This window comes from Lissotriton vulgaris, chromosome 1_1, assembly GCF_964263255.1.
Source record: "Lissotriton vulgaris chromosome 1_1, aLisVul1.2, whole genome shotgun sequence".
NCBI lineage: Eukaryota > Metazoa > Chordata > Amphibia > Caudata > Salamandridae > Lissotriton > Lissotriton vulgaris.
In genome coordinates, this window is record NC_141685.1 from 1,083,929,399 (window position 1) to 1,083,952,046 (window position 22,648).

At 49.3% G+C, this 22,648-nt stretch overlaps 1 protein-coding gene and 2 long non-coding RNA genes across 5 annotated transcripts; 1 reads left to right on the plus strand and 2 right to left on the minus strand.

The window, feature by feature from the left end:
• The first annotated feature begins 315 nt into the window (after positions 1-315).
• MIURF (mitochondrial elongation factor 1 upstream open reading frame) lies at positions 316-22,427 on the plus strand. 3 transcript variants are annotated; one of them, XM_086963455.1, is made up of 2 exons: positions 316-392; positions 22,199-22,427. In XM_086963455.1, the coding sequence occupies exon 2, from the start codon at positions 22,215-22,217 to the stop codon at positions 22,425-22,427; it is 213 nt and encodes a 70-aa protein (XP_086819581.1). In that variant the 5' UTR covers positions 316-392; positions 22,199-22,214. The 3 variants fall into 3 exon arrangements, with proteins under 3 accessions (XP_086819581.1, XP_086819575.1, XP_086819579.1); XM_086963449.1 differs by lacking the exon at positions 316-392 and adding an exon at positions 5,333-5,419; XM_086963453.1 differs by lacking the exon at positions 316-392 and adding an exon at positions 5,334-5,415.
• On the minus strand, positions 9,664-10,444 carry LOC147748628 (uncharacterized). The gene is made up of 3 exons (XR_015299720.1): positions 10,340-10,444; positions 10,142-10,236; positions 9,664-9,750 (listed from the first exon to the last, which is right to left on the minus strand). It is a non-coding gene; the product is annotated as an uncharacterized LOC147748628 (long non-coding RNA).
• On the minus strand, positions 10,529-11,022 carry LOC147748629 (uncharacterized). Its single transcript, XR_015299721.1, has 3 exons — positions 10,938-11,022; positions 10,760-10,845; positions 10,529-10,637 (listed from the first exon to the last, which is right to left on the minus strand). It is a non-coding gene; the product is annotated as an uncharacterized LOC147748629 (long non-coding RNA).
• Positions 22,428-22,648: the final 221 nt, after the last annotated feature.

Consider the following 22,648-nt stretch of genomic DNA (forward strand, 5'->3'; position numbering starts at 1 on the left):
CTGAGCAGTTATTACACTGAGGCTGAGCTGAGCCTGAGCCACTCGAATCTTTGAAATGGCGGACACTCCGCAGCGCGCACACACTCTCACTTCAGATCCGGAGTCGAGAGAGAGACTTTCACTTTCCGTTCTGGGCCGCGTATGCACGTGCCGCGGCGGGGGCAGGGCTGGCTGCTGGTGAGTGGAGACCAATGCCAGGCAGCCAACACATGCGCAATCGCTTGGTGCCTAATAAGCAGTAAGGTGTGGCATCAGGGGCGTGCAATCCCCGCCCGCATAGCCATAGTCAAGAAGACAGAGTACAGAAGAGAACAACGAATGAACTTCGATTCGAAGTAGACAAAGCCAGGCCCGCCCACGCTCAGGACTGTGACTGTCGACCGAACTCTGAAGTAAGTCCGTCACCGGCGGGGCCTGCCTCCACTCCAGGGGTCCACAGTCCACTCTTCTTCAAGTTCCAAACATGTATAACGAAGTATTTTGCCCTTGTCCCACAGTCAACAAACATACAGGTAGTGGGAAGGGCAATAACAATTTTGGGAGACATGACCTGCTGCTCTGCTGCACGTGTGTCGTGAGGAAGCCAGAAGGATATTCATAACAGTTCGGGTTTGGGGTAGGAGAGTGAGAGTCTGAGAAGCTTGCATCGCCGCTGCGACATCCGACATTACATTTGTCACCGAGGGGGGTGGGGGGGTGGGGGGGCACTGAGGCCTCAGGGCGGCAAGTACCAGGACTGGGCATGTACCATAATCCATTACTACTAGCTATTTTGATTGACTGCCCCATCTGCGTCGTACCTGGTGTGTGTGTGGGGGGGGGGGGGGGGGGTCTACGACGGCACCAGTACTTGTCTTGAAGTAGCGTGTCATGCAGCAGGACTAGACTGTAACCGTCACTCCGAGGTGCAGGATGATGGTGATGGGCCTACTGGCAGGCTAAATTTTGTTGGAATATTGTGAAATGATTTAAATCACATTAAACTTTATTTTTTTTGGTGCGGTGGGTGTCCGGCCCACCGCAGGCAGAGAGAGTTGTGTGGGGCCGGCTTAGTGTGGTCCACGCTGCGCCTCATTGCCTGTGCACTTTAGCTAGCGTGACTGATACCAGGCAGGACGTTTTTTAATTTAGCTAAATCCTGCTGCCAGCCAGAGCGAGACATCCTTAGGAGAGGAGATCGGCCTTTGACCCTCATTCTCGAAGGCCCAAGAAACGTGGCAGCTCAAGACTTGTAAGCAAAGCTGATGGCCGAAGCGCTCAGATGTGACACCATGAGCACTTTAAGGAATCAGATTGACAACAACTGGCAGTGGCATGAAATGGGTGCATGCCACGGTGCCTACATAGCATTACTGGAACTGTAGTTGTACCTCACTTTATTTGAGGACGTCATTTTCTGGTTGCTACTCGGTGGCTTCAAATGTCTTCTGCTTCTACTTTCAAGTAATAGTTTTAACACAATTATGCTGTCATCTGAAAATATAAACCATGCCTTGTTATTTATGTTTTATTATATTGTTAGAACGAGTCCTGAGTCAAGCGAAATCGGCACAAGTTATCTTGATTTGTAAACCTACTGACAATCTCTGAGGTGCGTCATCCTCATGTCAGATCATGCCTTGCAATATTATGTCTAATCATTTATGGTTTTTGTGGTTTTGTTAGGCGTAATGAACCTGCATTGCAGGTGCTGGGCCAAAAGCTCTCCCTGTACCTGGAGCAGCAAGTCCAGTCAGGGCTTTTTGGCGCGGAGTTGGGCTTGTCCAGCAGCAAACTGATAAAAGGGGAAAGTAATTACAGAGGAAAAACAAGATGCCAGAATGTTTAAAACATTCTTAAAAATATGGGCTAAATGTGTTTTGGGATAAGAGCACACCAGCCCTATAATGGCCCAGCTGGAAGTTGCTGCGGAAATGGTTGTTTGGGGAAGAAGCACAGCTGGTTAAACTGGGTTATCTCAAGTCAAAGGTAATCCGTGCTGTGAGGGGGCCTGGACCACTGCGATCAGCAGCTGAACAGTTAGGACGGGGTAGTTTGGGGGTGAGTTATTATTTTTTTTATCTGTGTGGGAGTTTTACAGCACCCTGCATGTCTCCTTTCTGGGTACTTCAGGGCTCTAAGAATGTTGAAGATAAAGGAGGCTCTCTCAGAGTCAGTTGAGTTATAGCTGGACTTAGTCCCTCCCCCTGGACTTGCACATCCATTGCAGGGGCCTGTGTTGAAACTCATGTTCTCTCCATGTCCTCTCAGACTTTCATCTTTCTGAGGAGATGGGGGCCAAAGGGCCTGAGCTGCCTAGATTGGAACTGGGGAACCGGGTTTGAGTCCGGCGTTGGCTCCTTTTGTGATTTTGGACAAATCACTTAATCTTCCCTGCCTAAAAAAAACAGACCTTGTGGAATGTAATCTGGTACTTGCGTAAATCGCTCTAATGCCCCTGAACAACTTCACTTCTCCCTATGACAACTGAAAAAAGATCAAAAAAATTAATCAGTATCATTGAGTTGGTTATCAATAAACATCCAATGCCTGCCAGTAGCGCCAAGAGGCTTTCTCTAGGGCGAGCGTGTGTGCTACAAATGCACATTTTATGGTATGTTAGAATCTGTATTGTTGAGGTACAATCTTCTCCAATGTTGTAATGTGGTGACCCTTTTTCTGCATGAAACCCAGGCGTAGGTGCATTTGAAGCTCTGTTCGAACTAAGTTCTGACTCAGAGTAGGTGCCTTGAAGGCTGAGCTGCTGAGCCAATGTGCTGCTGGTTCTAGGGTCACCAGTGCAAACTCAGAACAAAAGAGGTTTTTTTCCACACCCGCGAGAACCAGGGATTACACACATAATACACAAATTGGGCAGTGAGCAGGGTGGGAGCATTAAAGATATTGTTTCACACTCCAGCCTTGACATCCCTAAGAATTGCATGGTGGTACTACATCTGGCTTTTAGCAGTGCCAGATGAGGATGTGAGTGGAGCAAATATAGGAAGTGGGTGGAGCTGGGGGAAGTGGGTGTGGCCTCTGACAAACATTTGAGCACCTGGACTTCATATTTTACAAATTTGTCTGCTAGCTTGTTCTTGCTCCTCGTGTTAGGGAAGCTTAAGCTGTTGCCGCCCATGCTGTAACCCTGCTGTAGGCCAGTGAAGCTTGTTAAAACCTTTCAGCAAACACAAGTCTAACTCCATGGCATTTGCCAGTGCTTGCTTTCTTCCCTATCTCATTTGTCACAGAGTCACTGCGCTGTGCTCTACATGCTGGTGAGTGCATGTTTGTTTCAACGGTGTCTTTGCATTTACCAGCGCAGAACCTCTTCATAAGAATGTTAAGGTCCTTACAGGTGCGCTGCTGCTCGCGAGGAGGGGCACCAACACATGCATGCAACTGAAGCAGCAATAATGAACTGGGGAAATCTTGGGAATGACGCTTTGAAAGTTTTGATAAAAGTTTATGGTACACGCTAAGCTAGAAAAATGTTTAAAATAGAGAAATGTCCTTGTGTCAAAACGGCAACTTTGATGAGAATGGATAAGACGATTTAAAAAAAAATCCCTTTTGTTTTAAAGTGAGGCCAAAACAGCGTTGAATTGTAAATAACAGCACTTTGACTTCATAAAACATGACGGACTGGCACACTAGCTTTCGATATTCATAAACTTGGGTAGCAGCATGTATGATTAATGTATGATTCGGTGACTTGTCCGTAGCACCTCACAGGTCAACTCATCATTTTCCTAAAATTGTATTCTATCTCGTTCCTAATTGTTTGTCTGAAAGTAGGATTCCCCACAGTAGCCTTTGGAGTCCTCATGAGAGTACTGTTGTCCTGGAATTGTGCTATTACACAAACAAGGGTAACGGACTGTGATCTTACAATCCTGGGTCTGCATAGATATTCGGCATGTAATATCGATGTCAACAACCCTTTAGTGCCATACAAATTGTTTCACACGTAAGCCAAAGTCTGTCTGCAGGCAGACTGTAGAGAATGAGATGGTAGCGAGCCTAGGCCAGGAAGGCATTGCTATGCCAGACACTCTACCACAAAATGACCACTATGACTTATTGCCAGAATAAACAAGTTACACACCTGCATTTTGTGCGGCTTCCAGGTCTTATGAAAGCTTAGGGCCTGATTTAGAGCTTGTCGGTTGTCGGACAGGTTGCTCTGTCGCAATTAGGCCCAAATGTTAGATGTTACGACATGGCTTGGCAGTTCGGGCTTGACTGTTCCCATGTTCCCATGAGGCACAGGGTCAGACTGATTTGCATATGGCCATGTCTGAACTGGGGTGGTAGAGTGGGCTAAAGAACGGTGATGTTTCCCACTTTCTCACTAGAACTTACAGAAAGACAATATAGAGGCATTTCATTTAAATGTTGGAGGTTTCAAAGCAAAATATGCTAGATTTCTGGGTGGTAGGGCAAAGTGGTACATGGTGGTCCGCGCCGCCGGGGAGGCATGGTGGTCCGCGCCGCGGGGGGGCCCCCTCGCTGTGTTTTGCAGGGGGGCCCCCTCAAGTTTCGTTACGCCCCTGCTTTCCCTGTGCGTGTGCGCAAGAGCCATGCGCTGTCAATGTATTTACATATATATAGCGCTTACTACCCCATACAAGGCGTCGGAGTGCTCGTGATGTATTCAACATTCTACGACGGTCCGTGGGACAGTTGCAGCGGGCTTTCTGTGAACAAATAGCGTTCATTCACGTCATTAATGTCATACATGCCAACATTTGTAAACAGGAAGGTGGCGATTTAAAAAAAAAAAATCGAGGGAATTAATGTTCTCCATTCACTGCCACTGAAGCAGAGGCACTTTCAGGCGGGAGACAGCTCAAATAAAGCAACTTTTGCATTCTTAAAACGGGTGTCTCCAGCCGGAATCGGGTCTGTTGGCATGTATGTTACTTCACACCATTTCTTGTTTGTTTTTTTGCTGTTTAAGGAATAAATGTTCTTTTGGCATTCAAACTAGGACAGTTTTCTAAACCTGTGCAAAGCCCCGATAAATTGTTGCCAGATAACGGCACAGTTGGTCCAAAATAACAAGTGCCTTTGCTGCGGAACACCATCCGTTGTAGACCGCCTCGCATTTGCGAGCGTTTTTGGTTGTTTACGTCCCTTTTCTCCTTTGATAAGGGGCAAAGCAGGGGACCCCGTGTCCCCAAGTCTCATGCTACTGTTTTTTAACCGTTTGCATATGTAGCGACCCGCCGCTCGAAGTGAAACCCGGCGGTGCGGCGCAAACACGGAAATGACCGGTGTTCCAGAGCCACTTCCGGTGGCATCGGAAATGAGGGAACACCGGGAAAATAAACACTTCCGGGTTGCGACCCGCCCCCTCCCCTCCAAGCAAATCCAGGTGGCCCGAGCCATTCTCCACCTTTCTTTCAGTGAGAAACGAAGAACGGCACAAACGTAGGTAAGATAGTACAGCAGAGGAAATTGTACACGGTGAAAGCGCAGTGAGCTAGACAGTGGCGCAAAACATGCGTTAGCACAGGTCAGTGGGGGGAGAGGATGTGGTTTCACTGCTAGACTGCCGACTTTGGAGCAGGGAAACCAAAGTTAGAGCCTCGGCGTCGACTCCACATCCTGTGATTCTGGGCAAATCACTTAATCTTCCCATGCCTTCCAAAAAATGAATGTGTCCTTGTGTAACGTGACTGGTGCTCATGTAAAGCGCTCCAATACCTTCTGGTCGAGGTCGCGCTACATAAATCTGTAACAACAAACAAGCATTAGAAATGCAATAGGTCTCGCAGCATTAGAGTTAGTGCTTTTAGAATTGTTTATATCTTTTTTGTTTTAAATCTTTTGCATTTTATTTTTTGTAGGCAATGCAAAAGATTTACAAATCAAAAAAGCAATAAGCAAATGTAAAATCTTTAAGTAAAAATCCTGCGAGACCTATTGCACTGTGTGAGGGTGAGGTGTTGAGGGTGAGTGAGGGTGGGGGTGAGTGAGGAGTTGAGGGTGAGTGAGGTGTTGAGGGTGAGTGAGGTGTTGAGGGTGAGTGAGGTGTTGAGGGTGAGTGTTAGTGAGAGTGAGTGAGGGTGAGAGTGTTATTGTGAGTTAGGGTGAGGTGTTGAGGGTGGATGAGGGTGAGGGTGAGGTGTTGAGGATGAGTGAGGATGAGTGAGGGTGTGCATTTGAAGGGGAGGCGTTGAAGGTGAGTGCGGATGATTGATAGTGAGTGTGAGTGAGGTGTTGAGGGTGAGGTGTTGAAGGTGAGGAGTTGAAGGCGAGGCGTTGAGGGTGAGTGAGGGTGAGTGAGGGTGAGTGAGGGTGAGGGTGAGTGAGGGTGAGGGTGGGTGAGGGTGAGTGAGGGTGAGTGAGGGTGAGGGTGAGTGAGGGTGAGGGTGAGTGAGGGTGATGTGTCGAGGGTGAGTGAGGGTGAGGCTGAGTTATTGTGAGTAAGTGTGAGGATGAGTGAGGGTGAGAGTTCGAGGGTGAGTGAGGGTGAGTGAGGGTGAGGGGTTGAGGGTGAGTGAGGGTGATGCTGAGGGGTTGAGGGTGAGTGAGGGGTTGAGGGTGAGTGAGGGTGAGGGATTGAGGGTGAGTGAGGGTGAGGGGTTGAGGGTGAGTGATTGAGGATGAGTGAGGGTGAGGGGTTGAGGATGAGGGGTTGAGGGTGAGTGAGGGTGAGGGGTTGAGGGTGAGGGGTTGAGGGTGAGTGAGGGTGAGGGGTTGAGGGTGAGTGAGGGTGAGTGAGGGTGAGGGGTTGAGGGTGAGGGTGAGTGAGTGAAGGTGAAGGGTTGAGGGTGAGTGAGGGTGAGTGAGGGTGAGTGAGGGTGAGTGAGTGAGTGAGGGTGAGTGAGGGTGAGGGGTTGAGGGTGAGGGTGAGTGTGGGTGAGGGTGAGTGAGGATGAGTGAGGGTGAGTGAGGGTGAGGATGAGTGAGGGTGAGGATGAGTGAGGGTGAGTGATGGTGAGGGTGAGTGATGGTGAGGGTGAGTGAGGGTGAGGGTGAGTGAGATCTTGGTCTGGAGGTAGGAGGCAATGGGTTGTTTTGCAAAAAAGCAGTTGAATGTTGACTGGAAGAGCGTGAATCTTAAGTCCAAATATTAAGTACATTCTCGTCGGTCAACAATGAGGATTTACAATTCAATATCCACCATGGGTTACGAGTGGCTTAGATTACAGCTTGGCGACTTTAAAATTCAGTACAAAGTATTAGATGTCCTTTGTCTGCTAAAATGCTAGGATGGACATTAAAATACAGAATCATTCGCTGAGACTGTTACAGAAAGACATTGACTATCACTGGAACAGAAGTTGAGGCACCTCTTTACTTGCTTAAGAATGCGTGACATAATACTAAAGAAACTGTTCAAATGTTTAAAGTACACTGACCTCAATAACACCTTAAACGCAGCCAAGTAGTAACATGCGCTCTTGCTAAGTCCATGTGCAATCTGTAATATACGTATATATTCAGGCCTATGAAATCGAGCTATGGTGAGGGTTTCAACAAATGAAACTATATGTACATCCGACAGTGCAAAATCACTAGAAACTAAGCTAAACAATAAAAAGGACAATACATAATCGGGTAGAATGCGGCAAAACATTACCTTTTAAATTATGTTTTGTTGGTGGAAGGCTAATGAAAAGGCAGTGTATTAAAAAATAATGCAGCATTATAGAGTAATTTGCGAGAAAGGCCATCTATGAGGATATTTACCCCGCACTACTCAAAGGCATGACCAATTTAATAATATCATGAAAACAACTACACGAGGCATCGGAGTGAGAACAGCCTCTAAAACAAGCTGCATTGTCGAGCCTATGGATATCGAGGCCCTTCGGCAAGGGAGATGCCACAGCCTGCTTCGGTAACTGAAGTCGATGATGCTGGATAAACACAGTGCGCAGCAACGCCTGTCGCCAGCCTATCAAATTACAGGGGAAAAGTGCTGTGTTCATCCTGCTCCTGGGAGGCCAGCATCGGACAGCTCGAAGTTAATATGACATGGAATCACTAATGCAAGGGCTCAAATAAGGATTATGTTCAAAGTACTGGCCCATCAGAAAATCAAAGAAAGAGTAATTCTGAAAACGAACGCCGTAACATCTGCGCACATTCTAGCTTTACCAGCGTTAAGGGCTGACCCCTGCTATGATGCAACCACAGCCAGAAAACTGAAACCAAGGGCGCCTCCTCTGCGCAGGGAACAAACAAAGCAACCCGGCTGGCTGTGGTGAGTCCGTGGACTCTGCTTCAAATCACCATAAAATGCCACGTGTTTTACAACTGAACATCCTTCATTCGAAATGTAGATAGCGAACTATGGTAGACCTTTAAGAGACGCAATGTCACTCTGCTTCTGCCAAGACCCGAAAAGCTAGCATCCCAATTTGTTTTCATTCACACTACCTATCTTAAGCTAGTGGAAATTAAGGAAAACAAGACGGACGGACGGAGGGGAGGGGGGAGGAGAAATGCGACACGAAGGGGAGGGGGCGGAGCGGGTTAAATTATACAAACAACAAGCTGGAGGGAAGAGAGGGTAGGGGGGAGGAGAAATGCGGCAGGCAGGCAGGGGAGGAGAGGAGGAGGGGGGAGGAGAGTAGGGGAGGCACGGGACTGAGTAGTCCGAAAAGAGGGTTTAAACCTCAGCGAAATCAATTTAAAATACAGGGCACTTACGTTTCAAATGGCAGCCCTGCCTTGAAATCGTGCAAATCATAATGCACTCAAGCTGCCAGTGATGACCAAGAAAAGAAACAACAAGCTTCTCAGCAGTGGCCGCAGGCTGCCAGTGGGAGGGAACGAGCGAACATATGGCGAGCGGCGGGAAGGGGAAGGGGCGGAACAGGGGAGGGGGCGGAACGGGGGAGGGGGCGCCCGGCGGGAAGGGGAAGTGGCCGCAGGCTGCCAGTGGGAGGGAACGAGCGAACATATGGCGAGCGGCGGGAAGGGGAAGGGGCGGAACAGGGGAGGGGGCGGAACGGGGGAGGGGGCGGAGAGGGGACATGCACGCGCCCGTGACTTTTAAGGTCAATGCGCATGCGCATAAGCTTAATGCGCATGCGCATTGACCTTAAAAGTCACGGGCACTGCAAGGAATCGCCACGATTCCTTGCAGTGTGGATAAAGTGTGGATAACTCGCTATAGTCTCGCCTTGCTCGATGCGCATGCGCATCGACAGGCGAGACCTAAAAAAGACCCGCGGTGAAATGTCCCAGGATATATAAACAATTATATAAAATAGTGTATGATAAACTAGAAATGGGATTGGGGACTAGGTGGAAAGGAAGACAGCGCAGTTTTAGAACTTTGGCGTGAGCGCCGGGTGTAAAGTAGTGAGTGAGGTACAAGGTTGGTAGAGTGACAGAAGAGGAAAGTGTAGTGAGTGGGAGCAGTCCGGTTGCTTTATTACTCCAGAAACTGGACTGGCCGTCACGTCACAAATATAAACTCACTGAAACGGGATGGCAGATAATGGCATAATTTGAGAGAAAAACTTCCTAGGCAATTATAGCAAATCAATCCAAATGCAAAAACATAATACAGGGAAAAGTAGACAAGAGAATCCTGTAAAAAAAAAATATTTAATTATTTAAAAAAGAGCATGAAATTAAAAACAACATTAATTATACATTCCACAAATTAATTTACCCATTTCATTATAATTCAATACAATATACAAAAATGTATAAGGGTGACGATCTTTATCACTTATATCTATCGACGTGCGTTTCGGCATGGTTAGAACGCCTTCTTCAGGAAAAAGCCACTGATTTTACCTAAGAAACATAATAAAAACCATTCAGAATCTTGTGATTGCTTAGCGTCATTTGTTGTGTCATATTCTAACATTAGCATAAGTAATTTCATCCAAAATACAAGTAAATATCAGCATTTGAATTATCCAAAAACAGTCAGCAATACAATGTTACAAATAAGTTTAAAAACATGATTTCCAGTACATACAAAATTCCCTGAATCGAAATAATATGAAGTCACAAATGACCTAAAGCTTTTACATGTAAATAACAGCAAACATCTGACTGCTCATGTCAAATCATAATGAAAGAAAAATAAAGAAGGAAAAGCCATGATATAACCAAGCAATAGAAAAGAGAAACCCATCTAGTAATTAGTGTTCAAAGATCATAAATAGGACACCACACTTACTTCATGTATGAAGTTAAATCGCAGTAGTGTGTAGGTCGCTTGTTTAAGATAAAGAACAGACTTTAGGATTAGTCCATATACTCCTTGCAAAGGTTCTGTAATAATATATCAATTTACATATGATTAGGATCGATTGTATTTATGATAAGACATGAACATTCTAATGATTTTAATTCAATAAAGTCAGTGAACACTTACATAGATATACGGATAAGGCGACACAAATATGTAGAATGCTCTGGTTGAAAACCACGAAAATTAAAAACAGATAGCGGTATCATGGCGATATCCCAAAAGGAACCTATGGATAAAGAAACGTATATGTTTTATAAGGATCTATTGAAGAAAATCATGAAGGACCCACAGCAAACTCTAGAGCTATTACCTCTTAACTAGAATCCATTAAGCGATCGTAAATGGAAATAGATTGAAGACCCTTCTAGATGGACGGAACTTCTATATCTATTCTGTAGTTCTAAAAACGAGAGCGGAGCAGCTGGTAGAGGGAATACAAAACGGACAAAAACAAGAATGAAATATAAGTAAAGGTGTCGGGTATTGCATAATAACAAATGCGCAGTAGGGGCACGCTACCCAATAAATCGAAAAATGAGTTACCTGATATAAATTAGGCAATTGACAACAACAGACGATATTCTGCCGTAGCGTTTCCTACAGAGATGGTGCATCGGAGGGCAGTCAATCTAAAAGTAAATGACCGCAAAGATGGTATTTAATTTATCGTAAGTTGCTCTAAAGATAGAATATATGAATTGTGGCCAGAGCAGAAAAGTACCTGATATGCTCCTTTATGATGACTGCGATGTAGGGGCACAAGGGGCCTCCTCAATGTAGCCTGTATAAATAAAAGCGCATGTACGGAAAACGCCGGGTTTAAATTTATGAGGCAGTGATGATCCCACCCAATTTATGATCCCACCCTATTCATCCTCGACCAAACCCCTCACTACAGGAGTACCCCAGGGCTCTATGTTGAGCCCCCTCCTTTTTAATGTATATCTCACCCCTCTTATTGTGTTAGCTGAACAAATGGGAGCAAAAATAATAGCGTATGCGGATGACACACAACTTTTGTTTACGTGGCTGGATGCGAATACTAATACTGAGGTCGTTCGTTCGTGTCTTTCTGCTGTGTTTAACTGGTTGGCAGCAGCACAGCTGAAGTGCAACGAAGATAAAACTGAAATCTTGCTGTATGGTCAGTTTCCATCCAATTTCAGAGAAACTCTGTGGCCTTCCGATTTTCCCCAGCCAAACTCCGTTAATATTCCCGCTAAGAACTTGGGAGTCTGGTTTGGAGAAGACCTGCGATTTGAAGCACACATAAAGAGACTTGCTGGGGTGTGCTTCGGATCCTTAAAAGCCATGAGAAAGATCTTTCCTTATCTACCATCTTCAGCAAGAGAGTCAGTTGCGAGGGCCCTTATTCTATCTCGGCTCGATTATGCCAACTCTCTGCTGTGTGGAGCTCCGGCTTTTTTAATTGCAAGGCTTCAGATTATCCAGAATGCGACTGCTCGCTTGCTGTGCAATGTGCCGTGTAGAGAAAGTGTTCGGATTCACATGAAGGAACTACACTGGCTGCCAGTAGCACAGAGGATAACTTTTAAAATTCTTACCATAGCTTTTAAAGCAGTTCATGATCTTGGCCCTTCCTATCTGAGGAAAAGATTTAACCGTTATGTCCCTACTCGGGCATTACGCTCAGCTGACTGTAACTTTTTAAGGGTGCCCCGATTTCAGCGAGTACGTTTGGGAGGCCAGTCGCTTGCTGTCACCGCGGCTAGGACTTGGAACACTCTCCCCCACTCCCTGAGATTAATTGAAAATTTTGTATCATTTAAGAAGGCACTTAAAACATATCTTTTCAGAACTGCTTATTAGCTTATATAAAACACTGGAAATAAAAAAAAAGAAACATGAACTTCAACCTTCTTTCTTTTGGTCACCTGCTTGTTTTTCTCTTCACGCGCCAGGACACTCTGGTAGTAACTGAGCGCGCTATAAAACAGCTAAAATAAAATAAAATAAAAATAAAATAAAGTAGTCATGGGACCGCCTCGTGATCGCGCATTGATCATGACGTCGAAAAACGCGATGACGTCTCTATCCTGGGTCTATGCAGCATGTCTGCTATGGATCTAATGCTTAACAGTGAAGACAGATTACCGCAAAAAGAGATTCACTTTAAACTAAACTTTATTGAAATCGACAATCTGAAAAAATGATACTATTGCGAGCCTATTATTATTGGGCAAAACTAGGATGAAGGTTAAATCTAAGCCTACAGTTAGGGTGTTGAATACCCTGCGATTACTGTGTTAATTGTCATATTATAGGTTGGCTCTCTAGTTTTTATTTCAATAATGAACGATAGCGACCAAGTCTCAACATTCATGTGTTTACCACATTAAAATGCTGAGGGATGGAAAAAATTCTATTAGTCAACTTTGAAACTACCACAATCTTTAAAAATATACATGAAACACCTTGTACAGCTATGATGCTACGTGTGCGAAAACATCGTAGCATTATAAGACTCAGCGTGAGGATCTATTAGGTCTATAAAGAATCATATCAAAGTCTACAGATCATGAAAAAAATCTATCAATGTTAAATAATCCTACAGTAAGTCTGACATAGAATTGTGATTAAAACAAAAATAAGATACATTCAGGTGATAGCGTTCTCCCAAGGTATTTCGTTGTTGAGACCTTTTGGTGAAGGTGTCAAAATAGAAAATCCAAAAAAACTTTGCGTTTCTTGCCTATTTTTAGGCCTCCTTTATTTTCAGGGGTTCTAATTCTCTCTAGAATTCTCCAACGTAGTTCATCGGGTTTGTGATTTTGTTCTAATAAGTGTTTCACCATAGGGGCCTGGTTTTTCTTGGTACGGATTGCTGAGCGATTATCAGTGATCCGGGTTTGGATCATTCTTGAGGTTTCCCCTACATATCCTAGGGAGCAAGGGCATAAAATAAAATAAATGGTGTTCTTTGTTTAGCAGTTCCACATTACCTCCTCGTCCGTCTTCTTCGCCACAGTATTCACATATGAGCCCCCGGCTCCACAAAGAACTCCAAGTTTAAAAACATTGCTCTAGTCTCCCCTCCCTCCTCCATGTGGCCCCCAGTGGCTTCAGCCAATCCCATAAAGGGACACAGAGAAACCAACCCGACCACTTTTTTTCTGAACTTCTCCGAGTGCTGTCTTCCCTGCTGGTCAGGTGAGTGTGGCTGGGGTCTTGCTTTAGCAGCCCCTTTTGGCCTTGGTATTTGGTTGGGGGGAAGTTAGTTTGTATATTTCATTGTTTTTGTTCCCCCTTTCTTTTGCCCGGCACGTGTCCTGCTGAGCGGACTTTGGTGCTCGTTTGTGCGGGTTCGATTTGTGTTCCGGCTTCGAGGGGCCGCGCCTATGTTTTCCTGCTTAGCGGGAGGATTATTATGGTACGTGTTCCCCCTTTCCGTCCGCGCATCCTGCTTATGGGTCTCCGCGCGGTCGGATGTTTGACTTTTTGCCGGCGCTTGCTGCCCGACGGCGTGTTTTGCCGGTACAGCGTCTTTTTCTTTCACGCGTCTTGCAGTGCGCGGTGGAATGCATGTTGCCGGTGACACACCCCTTCCCGACCGCGAGTCCGGTTGCTACGGCTCTGCGCGGTCGGGTGTTTGTTTCCTTGCCATTGTTACCTCTTGCCTGGGTTCTTAGCAGGGTTGGTTGGGGGGTTCTTCCTCGGTGTTTTCCTTCGTCGAGGGCCTCTTTAGAGATGGCTCGCGTTTCTTCCTGCCTTTTATACTTCTTAGGGGGCGTGTCATTGGGTGTGTCTATGGTTGCTTGACAACCTGCTGCCTATTTAAGGGATTCTGGTGTTTCTGTCTCTTGCTGTTGGTTATTACTCGTGGCTAGTGCGATGGAAGGCGGTTCTTCCAATGTGTCTGTTCCTGACTCTTTGGAGGCCTCTGGTTCAGGGATGTCTGTTCCTTCGATGGTTTTGTTGCAGAAGATGATCGATTCTGCTGTTGCTGCTGCATTGCATGACAGAGCTCCTGTTCCTCCTGACAAGAGAGCGCGTGTTGATGACGCTCCTGCTGTTGATTCTGACGCTGAGGAGGAGGTTAATGTCAAAAGTCGTTTTGTACAGGGGGCCGACCTTAAGGAGGTCCTTTGTCACATACGCAGGAACTTGGTTTTCCCTGAATCTGTGGTTCCTGTGGAGGATGAGTTATTTTCGCAGTATCAGCGTCCTGAGCCTGATTCATTGCCCCTTCATTTTTCTGTGTTGAAGGTGTTGGAGACTGAATGGAAAGATGTGGACAAAGGTTCATTTCCTCGTTTCCTGAATAAATGGTATCCTCTGCAGGATTTTTCAGTCAAGTTTCCTTCATCTGTCAAGGTGGATTCGTTGATGGCCAGTATGTCGTCCCATGGGTCTGTGGTCTCTGAGGATTCTTCTCCTGCTGACCCTGTTGATCGGAAGGTTGATGGGGCTGTGAAGCGCACTTTTGCGGCTGCCAACTTTTCCGTTCGGGCGGCTGCCTATTCATCTTACACGATCCAGTCCTTGCTTAAAGATTTTCAGTCTCTGTCGGAATTGTTGGACCAGGGTGAGGATGTCTCTTCTACCCTGGCGATGATGGAGCAGCAGGTTCGCCTACTTTCGGATGTGTCTTTTGATTCGTTAGGGGCGGCTGCTTCTGCGGCTGGGTCCTCTGTGGCTGCCAGGCGTCAGTTGTGGCTTCGCTCCTGGAAGGCTGATGCTGCGCAGAAAAGTCTCCTGATTGAAAATCCCCTTTTCTAGAGTTAAGCTTTTTGGTTCACCTTTGGATGAGATGGTGAAGAAGACGGCGGAGGACCGTAAGCTCCTTGCTCCTGAGCGGCCTGGGCGCTTCCGTTCCTTTGGTTCTCAGAGGGCTTTTGGTCCTTCTAGGAGGGGTCGTGCTGGTCAGCCCTTTTGTGGAAGGGGGCGTGGCCGGGGTGCTCCTTCCTTTGATAAATCCCGGTTCTCCGGTGCTTCTTCCGCCTCCACTCCCGCTTCCAAGTCCTGACTGGATCGCTCCTGGTGTCGGTCCGGTTGGGGGTCGCCTCACTTACTTCATGGATTCTTGGCGCGAGACTGTGTCAGACCAATGGGTGCTCCGGGTGATTTCGGAAGGTTTGCGCATTGGATTTGCCCAGACACCCCCAGACTGTTTCAGGGCCACTCCTTGTCCCAGAGATCCTGTGAAAAAGTTGGCGCTTTTGGAAGGCATTGCTTCCCTGGTGGTCAAAAAGGCAGTTATTCCTGTGCCCAGCGATCAGTTGGGGAAGGGGGTGTATTCAATACTTTTCCTGGTGTCCAAGCGAACCGGGGTTCTTCGTCCTGTGATGGACCTGAAGTGGGTCAACACTTTCATCCCTCACCAACGGTTCAAAATGGTTTCACTTCAATTGATCCTTCTTCTAGTGTCTCAGGACGATTTCCTTGCATCAATAGATTTGAGGGATGCTTACCTGCATGTTGCTATTCATCCGGACTTTCAGAGGTTTCTCCGGTTTTGCGTTCAGGGTCATCATTACCAGTTCCAGGTATTACCTTTTGGGCTCTGCTCTGCTCCCAGGATCTTTACTAAGATTCTGGCTCCTCTTATTGGACATTTACATGGGGAGGGCATTAGTGTTTTTCCATATCTGGACGACATTTTAATTTCTGCTTCTTCTCTTCCAAAGGCGGAGTTACATGTCCAGAGGGTGTGCCATGTCCTGGAGCATCATGGGTTCCTCGTGAATGTGCCAAAATACTCTCTGGTTCCTGCGCAGGAATTGACTTTCATTGGGGCTCTGTTCAAGACTCAGTTGGGGATGGTGTTCCTGCCCCCTCCCAGAATTCTGTCCCTGATGTCTGCTGTTCGTGCCCTGTTAGTGGGGCATTCTCATCCAGTGAGCCTGTGGTTGAGGGTTGAGGGTCTAATGTCGGCGTCGTTATTGACGGTGCCGTGGGCTCGCCTCCACATGTACCCGGTGGTGTCCCACATTTTGTCGCATTGGGACCCCTGTTCCCTCGATATGGGTGTTCTGGTTCCTATGTTGGCGGATGTTCGGGTGGTCCTGAGTTGGTGGTTGGACGACGGCCATCTGTCCAGGGGCCGCCCCTTTCTGATTATTCCCACCCGAGTGGTCACTACCGTGCCAGCCTGCTGGGGTGGGGTGCTACTCTGGGGGATTCAACGACTCAGGGGGTTTGGCCTCAGTCGGTATTGTCATCTTCCTCCAACTACAAGGAGTTGAAAGCCGTCCTTCTGGGTCTGTTGGATTTCTCGGATCTTGTTTGGGGTCACCACGTGCAGATCCGAACGGACAATCCGGTTGTAATGTCTTATGTGAACCATCAAGGGGGGTGCAAGGTTCGCTCCCTCAGTTGCCTCAGCCGTCAAATTTGTTGTTGGGCGGAGGTGCATCTGGAGTCCCTATATGCCAATTTACTTGCCTGGCACGGAGAACACTGTGGCGGATTGTCTGAGCCGGGTTTTTCCTTCCATGGGGTCCTTATCCCTCACACGATGGATGTTCTGGAGGTTACAGGTGATGTTTGGCTGTCCGATTGTGGACCTGTTTGCCTCCCAGGACAACGCCCAGATCCGATGCTTTTGCACGATTATGCCTTGCCGGGATGCCTGGAGAGTGGACGCACTTTCGTTCCTTTGGCCGAAGGGTCTGTTATTTGCGTTTCCCCCTGTTCCCCTGATTCCTGCTGTATTGCAGAAGATCAAGAGGGAGGGGTCCTTTGTGCTTCTGGTTGCTCCTTGTTGGAAGCGTGGCCCTGTTTTCTTGTATCTGCATTATTTTGTCCTGCTTGTTATTCTTAGTATTGTACTCTATTCGTCCCCCCCTTCGCTGCTGTCCCCTGCGCCCACCCGCCCCGCTCCCCGCCTCCCGCTTCCCGCCGCCGGGAGTGTGGACACGCCCCCTTCCTCCCCGCTCCCGCCACCCGGCTGCTCCACCCTCCCTGCACTTCGCCATATATGGCGACCGTGCGAACGCGCAGCGTTGCCGCGCAACGGGCGCGCCGATTGTGCGCCGAAGGCGCGCCAAAGGTAAGCCCGTCTGTGCCCATCCGCGCCTGGACCGCGCCCAGCGCCAGGACCCCTGGCCCCCGCAGACCCCAGCCCACCTGCCGGACGTACGACGCCGCCACCCTCATCGCGCTCAACGCCGGCCGATTCCCGGGCTGCTACCAAGCCACCCCGAGACGCACCCACGGACCCTTCTGCTGCAACTCCTGCAAGTTCCCGTGCATCCGGACCTGCACTACACCAGCACCGACCAAAACCAAGACGATCAACAGCGGCAGCCACCTGAAATGCATCTTGCTCAACACCCGCTCCGTCCACAGGCACGCCATCGAGATCTGGAACCTGCTTGACACCACAGCCCCAGACGTCGCCTTCTTCACGGAAACCTGGATGAACGCCTCTTCAGCGCCCGACATCGCCATCACCATCCCAGATGGCTACAAGATCATCCGAAGGGACCGCATCAACCACACCGGAGGAGGCATCGCCATCATCCACAGGAACACCATCCGCATCACGACCAACACCGAAGACACCCTTGCACCCGCCGAGCACCTGCACTTCCAGGTCCACATCAACCCCAAGACCACCCTCAGAGGCACCCTCATCTACAGACCCCCGGGACCACGCACACAATTCAGCGAAGACATCGCCAACTTCATCAGCCCGCACGCCCTCTGCTCCACTGACTACATCCTCCTCGGGGACTTCAACTTCCACCTGGAGAACAACAACGACCGCAACACCACCACCCTGCTGGACAACCTCGCAAACCTGGGACTCAAGCAGCTGGTCACCACCCCCACCCACTACGCCGGACACACACTCGACCACGTCTTCTCATCCAGCAAGGACATCGCCTTCAGCCACGCCACCGGACTCCACTGGACGGACCACAGCTGCGTCCATTTCAGCTTTGGAAGGACCACGATCCACCACCACCACCAACAACAGGTTGCAGGCAGAAGCTGGAACAAGATCACAGCCAACCAGCTCGCGACCTCCCTGAGCAGGAACCTTCCCATCAGCACAACGAACCCAAGCCAGGCGGCCACCAACCTCACCAAGTGGATCAGCGACTGCACAGACGACCTCGCCCCCCTGAGGACCCCGCCCAGCAGACCCAGCAGCAAGAAAGCCCCATGGTTCACCGACAAACTCAAGAGCTCCAAGAAGAACTGCCGAGCCCTAGAGAGAACCTGGCGCAGAGACCCAACTCCGGACAACATGGCTGCCCTCAAGCTCGCCACCCGCAAGCACCACCAACTCATCCACGCCACCAAGAAAACCGCATTCAAGGAACGACTGGACAACAACGCACACAACAGCAAGGAACTCTTCAGCATCGTCAAAGAGCTCTCCAACCCCAACGCCGTAAACAACGACATCACCCCTTCGCAAGACCTCTGCAACTCCCTCGCCTCCTACTTCTACAACAAGATCGTGGACATACACAACAGCTTCAGCACTCAACCAACGCACGCCACGACCAAACCTCCGCCCACCACCCTCCACGCCTGGACTCCGATCAGCACCGAAGACACCATCCGTAGGATGAACTCCATCCACTCCGGAACTCCGACCGACCCCTGCCCTCACCACGTCTTTAACAAGGCCAACGCTGTCATCGCACCCCACCTGCGGGACATCATCAACACCTCCTTCGACACCGCTACCTTCCCGGAGAGCTGGAAGCACGCCGAACTCAGCGCCCTACTCAAGAAGCCATCAGCCGACCCCACCGACCTCAAGAACTACCGCCCCATCTCGCTGCTCCCGTTTCCTGCAAAAGTCATCGAGAAGACCGTCAACAAGCAGCTGGCCGCCTTCCTTGAGACGAACGGCGCCCTCGACCCCTCGCAGTCTGGCTTCCGGGCCAACCACAGCACCGAAACCGCCCTGATCGCAGCCACCGATGACATCCGAGCTCTGCTCGACAACGGAGATACAGCGGCCCTCATCCTCCTAGACCTCTCCGCGGCCTTCGACACTGTCTGCCACCGTACCCTAGTACAGGGCCTCAGCAACGTCGGAGTCCAGGAGAAGGCACTGGAGTGGATCATCTCCTTCCTCGCCGGAAGGACACAGAGAGTCCGCCTCCCTCCGTTCAGATCTGAAGCAACCAAAGTCATCTGCGGCGTCCCTCAAGGCTCCTCGCTCAGTCCAACCCTCTTCAACGTCTACATGAGCCCCCTCGCAGACATCGCACGCCAGCACAACCTCAACATCATCTCCTACGCCGACGACACCCAGCTGATCCTCTCCCTCACCAACGACCCCACCACCGCCAGAGCCAACCTACACGAAGGGATGAAAGAGGTAGCAGAATGGATGAAGAACAGCCGCCTGAAACTGAACTCGGACAAGACGGAAGTCCTCATCCTGGGATCCTCGCCCTCCGCCTGGGACGACTCCTGGTGGCCCCCCGCCCTAGGCAGCGCACCCAAACCTACAGACCACGCACGCAACCTGGGCTTCATCCTGGACTCCTCCCTCTCCATGACCAGACAAGTCAACGCCGTCTCCTCGTCGTGCTTCAACATCCTGCGCATGCTACGTACGATCTTCCGGTGGATCCCCACCGAGAACAGGAAGACGGTCACCCAGGCCCTCGTCACCAGCCGTCTGGACTATGGCAACTCCCTCTACGCCGGACCCACCGCCAAACTCCAGAAGAGACTCCAGCGGATCCAGAACGCCTCAGCACGACTCATCCTGGACATCCTCCGTCGCAGCCACATCTCCGGACACCTGAGACCTACACTGGCTCCCGGTCAACAAGAGAATCACCTTCCGACTCCTCACCCACGCACACAAAGCCCTACACAACCAAGGCCCAGGATACCTCAACAGCCGCCTCAAATTCTACGCTCCCAACCGCCAGCTTCGATCGACCGGCCACACCCTCGCCGCCGTCCCCCGCATCCGAAGAGCCACCACAGGGGGACGGTCCTTCTCCTACCTCGCCGCCAAGACATGGAACTCCCTCCCGACCCACCTCCGCCTGACCCAGGACCACCTCGCCTTCAGGAAGCAACTCAAGACCTGGCTGTTGGAGCAGTAGCGGACCCCCCTCCCCTAAGCACCTTGAGACCCTCTGGGTGAGTAGTGCGCTATATAAATGCTCTGATTGATTGATTGATTGATTGATTGGTATCCCCTACTGTTGGAATTGGCTGTGTCTCCGGGGTGGGCCTTGCCGTTCGTACCTTATCCTCTGTTGGGTCCTCTTCTTCCCCTGCCTGTGTTCCGTTCCCTGGGTCTGCAGGCCTGGCTCTTAAGAGGGATTCTCTGATACGTGAGGGTTGTTCTGTGACTGTGGCTGGCGTCATTCAACAGTCCCGGCGGCCTTCTACGCTTAAGTCCTACACCAAGCACTGGGATAATTTTGCTTCTTGGTGTGTTGGTCGTGAGCTGTCATTGGATTTTTTGGATCCGGCTCGCATTCTGGATTTTCTGAATGATGGATTTGTGTTGGGCTTGGCCATTTCGACTCTTCGGCTCAATGGGCCGCCATTCGGGCATTTCATGTCCTCCCTTTGGTTTCTATTTCTCCATTGGTTGCTAGACTTTTTAAGTCTCTTTCTTTCCAACGCCCCGTCCGATCATGTGTCCTCCTCCTTGGGACCTTCCTTTGGTTTTGCGTTCCTTGCAGTTGGCTCCTTTCGAACCTTTGGAGTCGGTGGCCTTGAAGTTTTTGACACTCAAGGTGGTGCTTCTTGTGGCAATTGCTTCTGCTAGGCGTTTGGGTGAGTTGGGTGCTTTCCTTCGTTCTGCCCCATTTTTGTTGGTTTTGTCGGACCGTGTGGTCTTGCGCCCTCATCCTACCTTTGTTCCTAAGGTGGATTCTTATTTTCACCGGTCTGCTGAGGTGGTTCTTCCAGTTCTTTGTCCTGATCCTTCCTCGGATGAGGAATCCCTTTTGCACCTCTTGGATGTTCGTCGTGCCTTATTGATTTATTTGTCACGCACGTCTTCCTTTTGTAAGGTGGACAACTTGTTTGTCAATTTTGGTTTGTCGCGTCAGGGACTGAAACCCTCCCTCTCCATGATCAGTCGTTGGATTAAGGAGGCCATTATGTTGGCATATGCTTCGGTTTCTGAGGTCCCCTCCCTTCCTGTTCAGGGTCGTTCCACCAGGTCTGTTGCGGTGTCCTGGGCTTCTTTCAAAGGGGTGTCCATGGAGGATGTTTGCAGGTCTGCTACGTGGTCTTCACCACATACCTTCATGTCCCGTTACCGCCTCCAGATTGGGGGTGGGGGGTTCTGTGTCGTTTGCCTCTTCTGTATTGTCTGCGGGGGTACCTTGAGAGGTTATCCTTTTGGTTGCTATGCCTCTGTATATTAAAATATGTTTTTCGCTGCACTGATGGTGTGGTCTGTTTTCCTTACATGAAGCTGATTGCTCTGGTATCGGCTCATATGTGAATACTGTGGCGAGGAAGACGGACGAGGAGGTAATGCCCCGGTTACTTACCGGTAATCTTCATTACTCTGAGTCCATGTCTTCCTCGCCACAGTATAGTTTCCCTTCCCTCCCGGCCCTGGTGGTGGCTTCATGTCTACGGCTTGGTTTTTCAGGTCGGGTTGGTTTCTTTGTATCCCTTTATGGGATTGGCTGAAGCCACTGGGGGCCATCTTGGAGGAGGGAGGGGAGACTAGAGCGATGTTTTTAAACTTGGAGTTCTGTGTGGAGCCTGAGGCTCATATGTGAATACTGTGGCGAGGAAGACATGGACTCGGAGTAATGAAGATTACCGGTAAGTAACCGGGGCATTTCTGTTGCTTTTATCGTCTGACCATTATGTGTGAACGTTTCACCTTCAATAATCATATCACATGATTTGCAGCTGGAACATTTTGTTGTACCTTTATTAGGCATTGTTCATTGCAATTAGATTATGGCATAATTGCAGGGCGCTAGGTGTAGAATTGGTGTTTCTCAGGCGGTTAAAATGTATGTTGTCATTGTCTTCTTTTTTCTCCCACAGCCTCTTCGGGTGGGCAATGGCGGCGTGGTCCCGTACAGCGGTGCTCACCCTGTACCGGGCCCTGCTGCGAGCTGGACGCCAGCTGCAGTACACAGATCGTGACTTCTACTTTGCGTCTGTCCGCCGAGAATTCCGCCGTAACCAAGGCATAACACAGCCTGACGAAAAGGCACGGCAACTGGAGAAGGGGCAGTTCTTCCTGCGCACCCGACTGGGAGGGCTGGTGTGAGCGGGCCTGCGCTGTGACCCAGGGTCCCTCATCCACCCCTGACTTTTGAAAACGTATTTGGTTATATCTACTATTCCCCTTGCCACTTCGAAGTCTCAGGTGAGCCAGTAAACACGTGCTAGGTCGCACACAAGATTTGTAGTAAAAGTGCCTGCTTCTAGACCAGGCACCTTAACAGTGTAAGCATACTCTGTAGTTTATTGCAAGTGTGGCACAGTCTT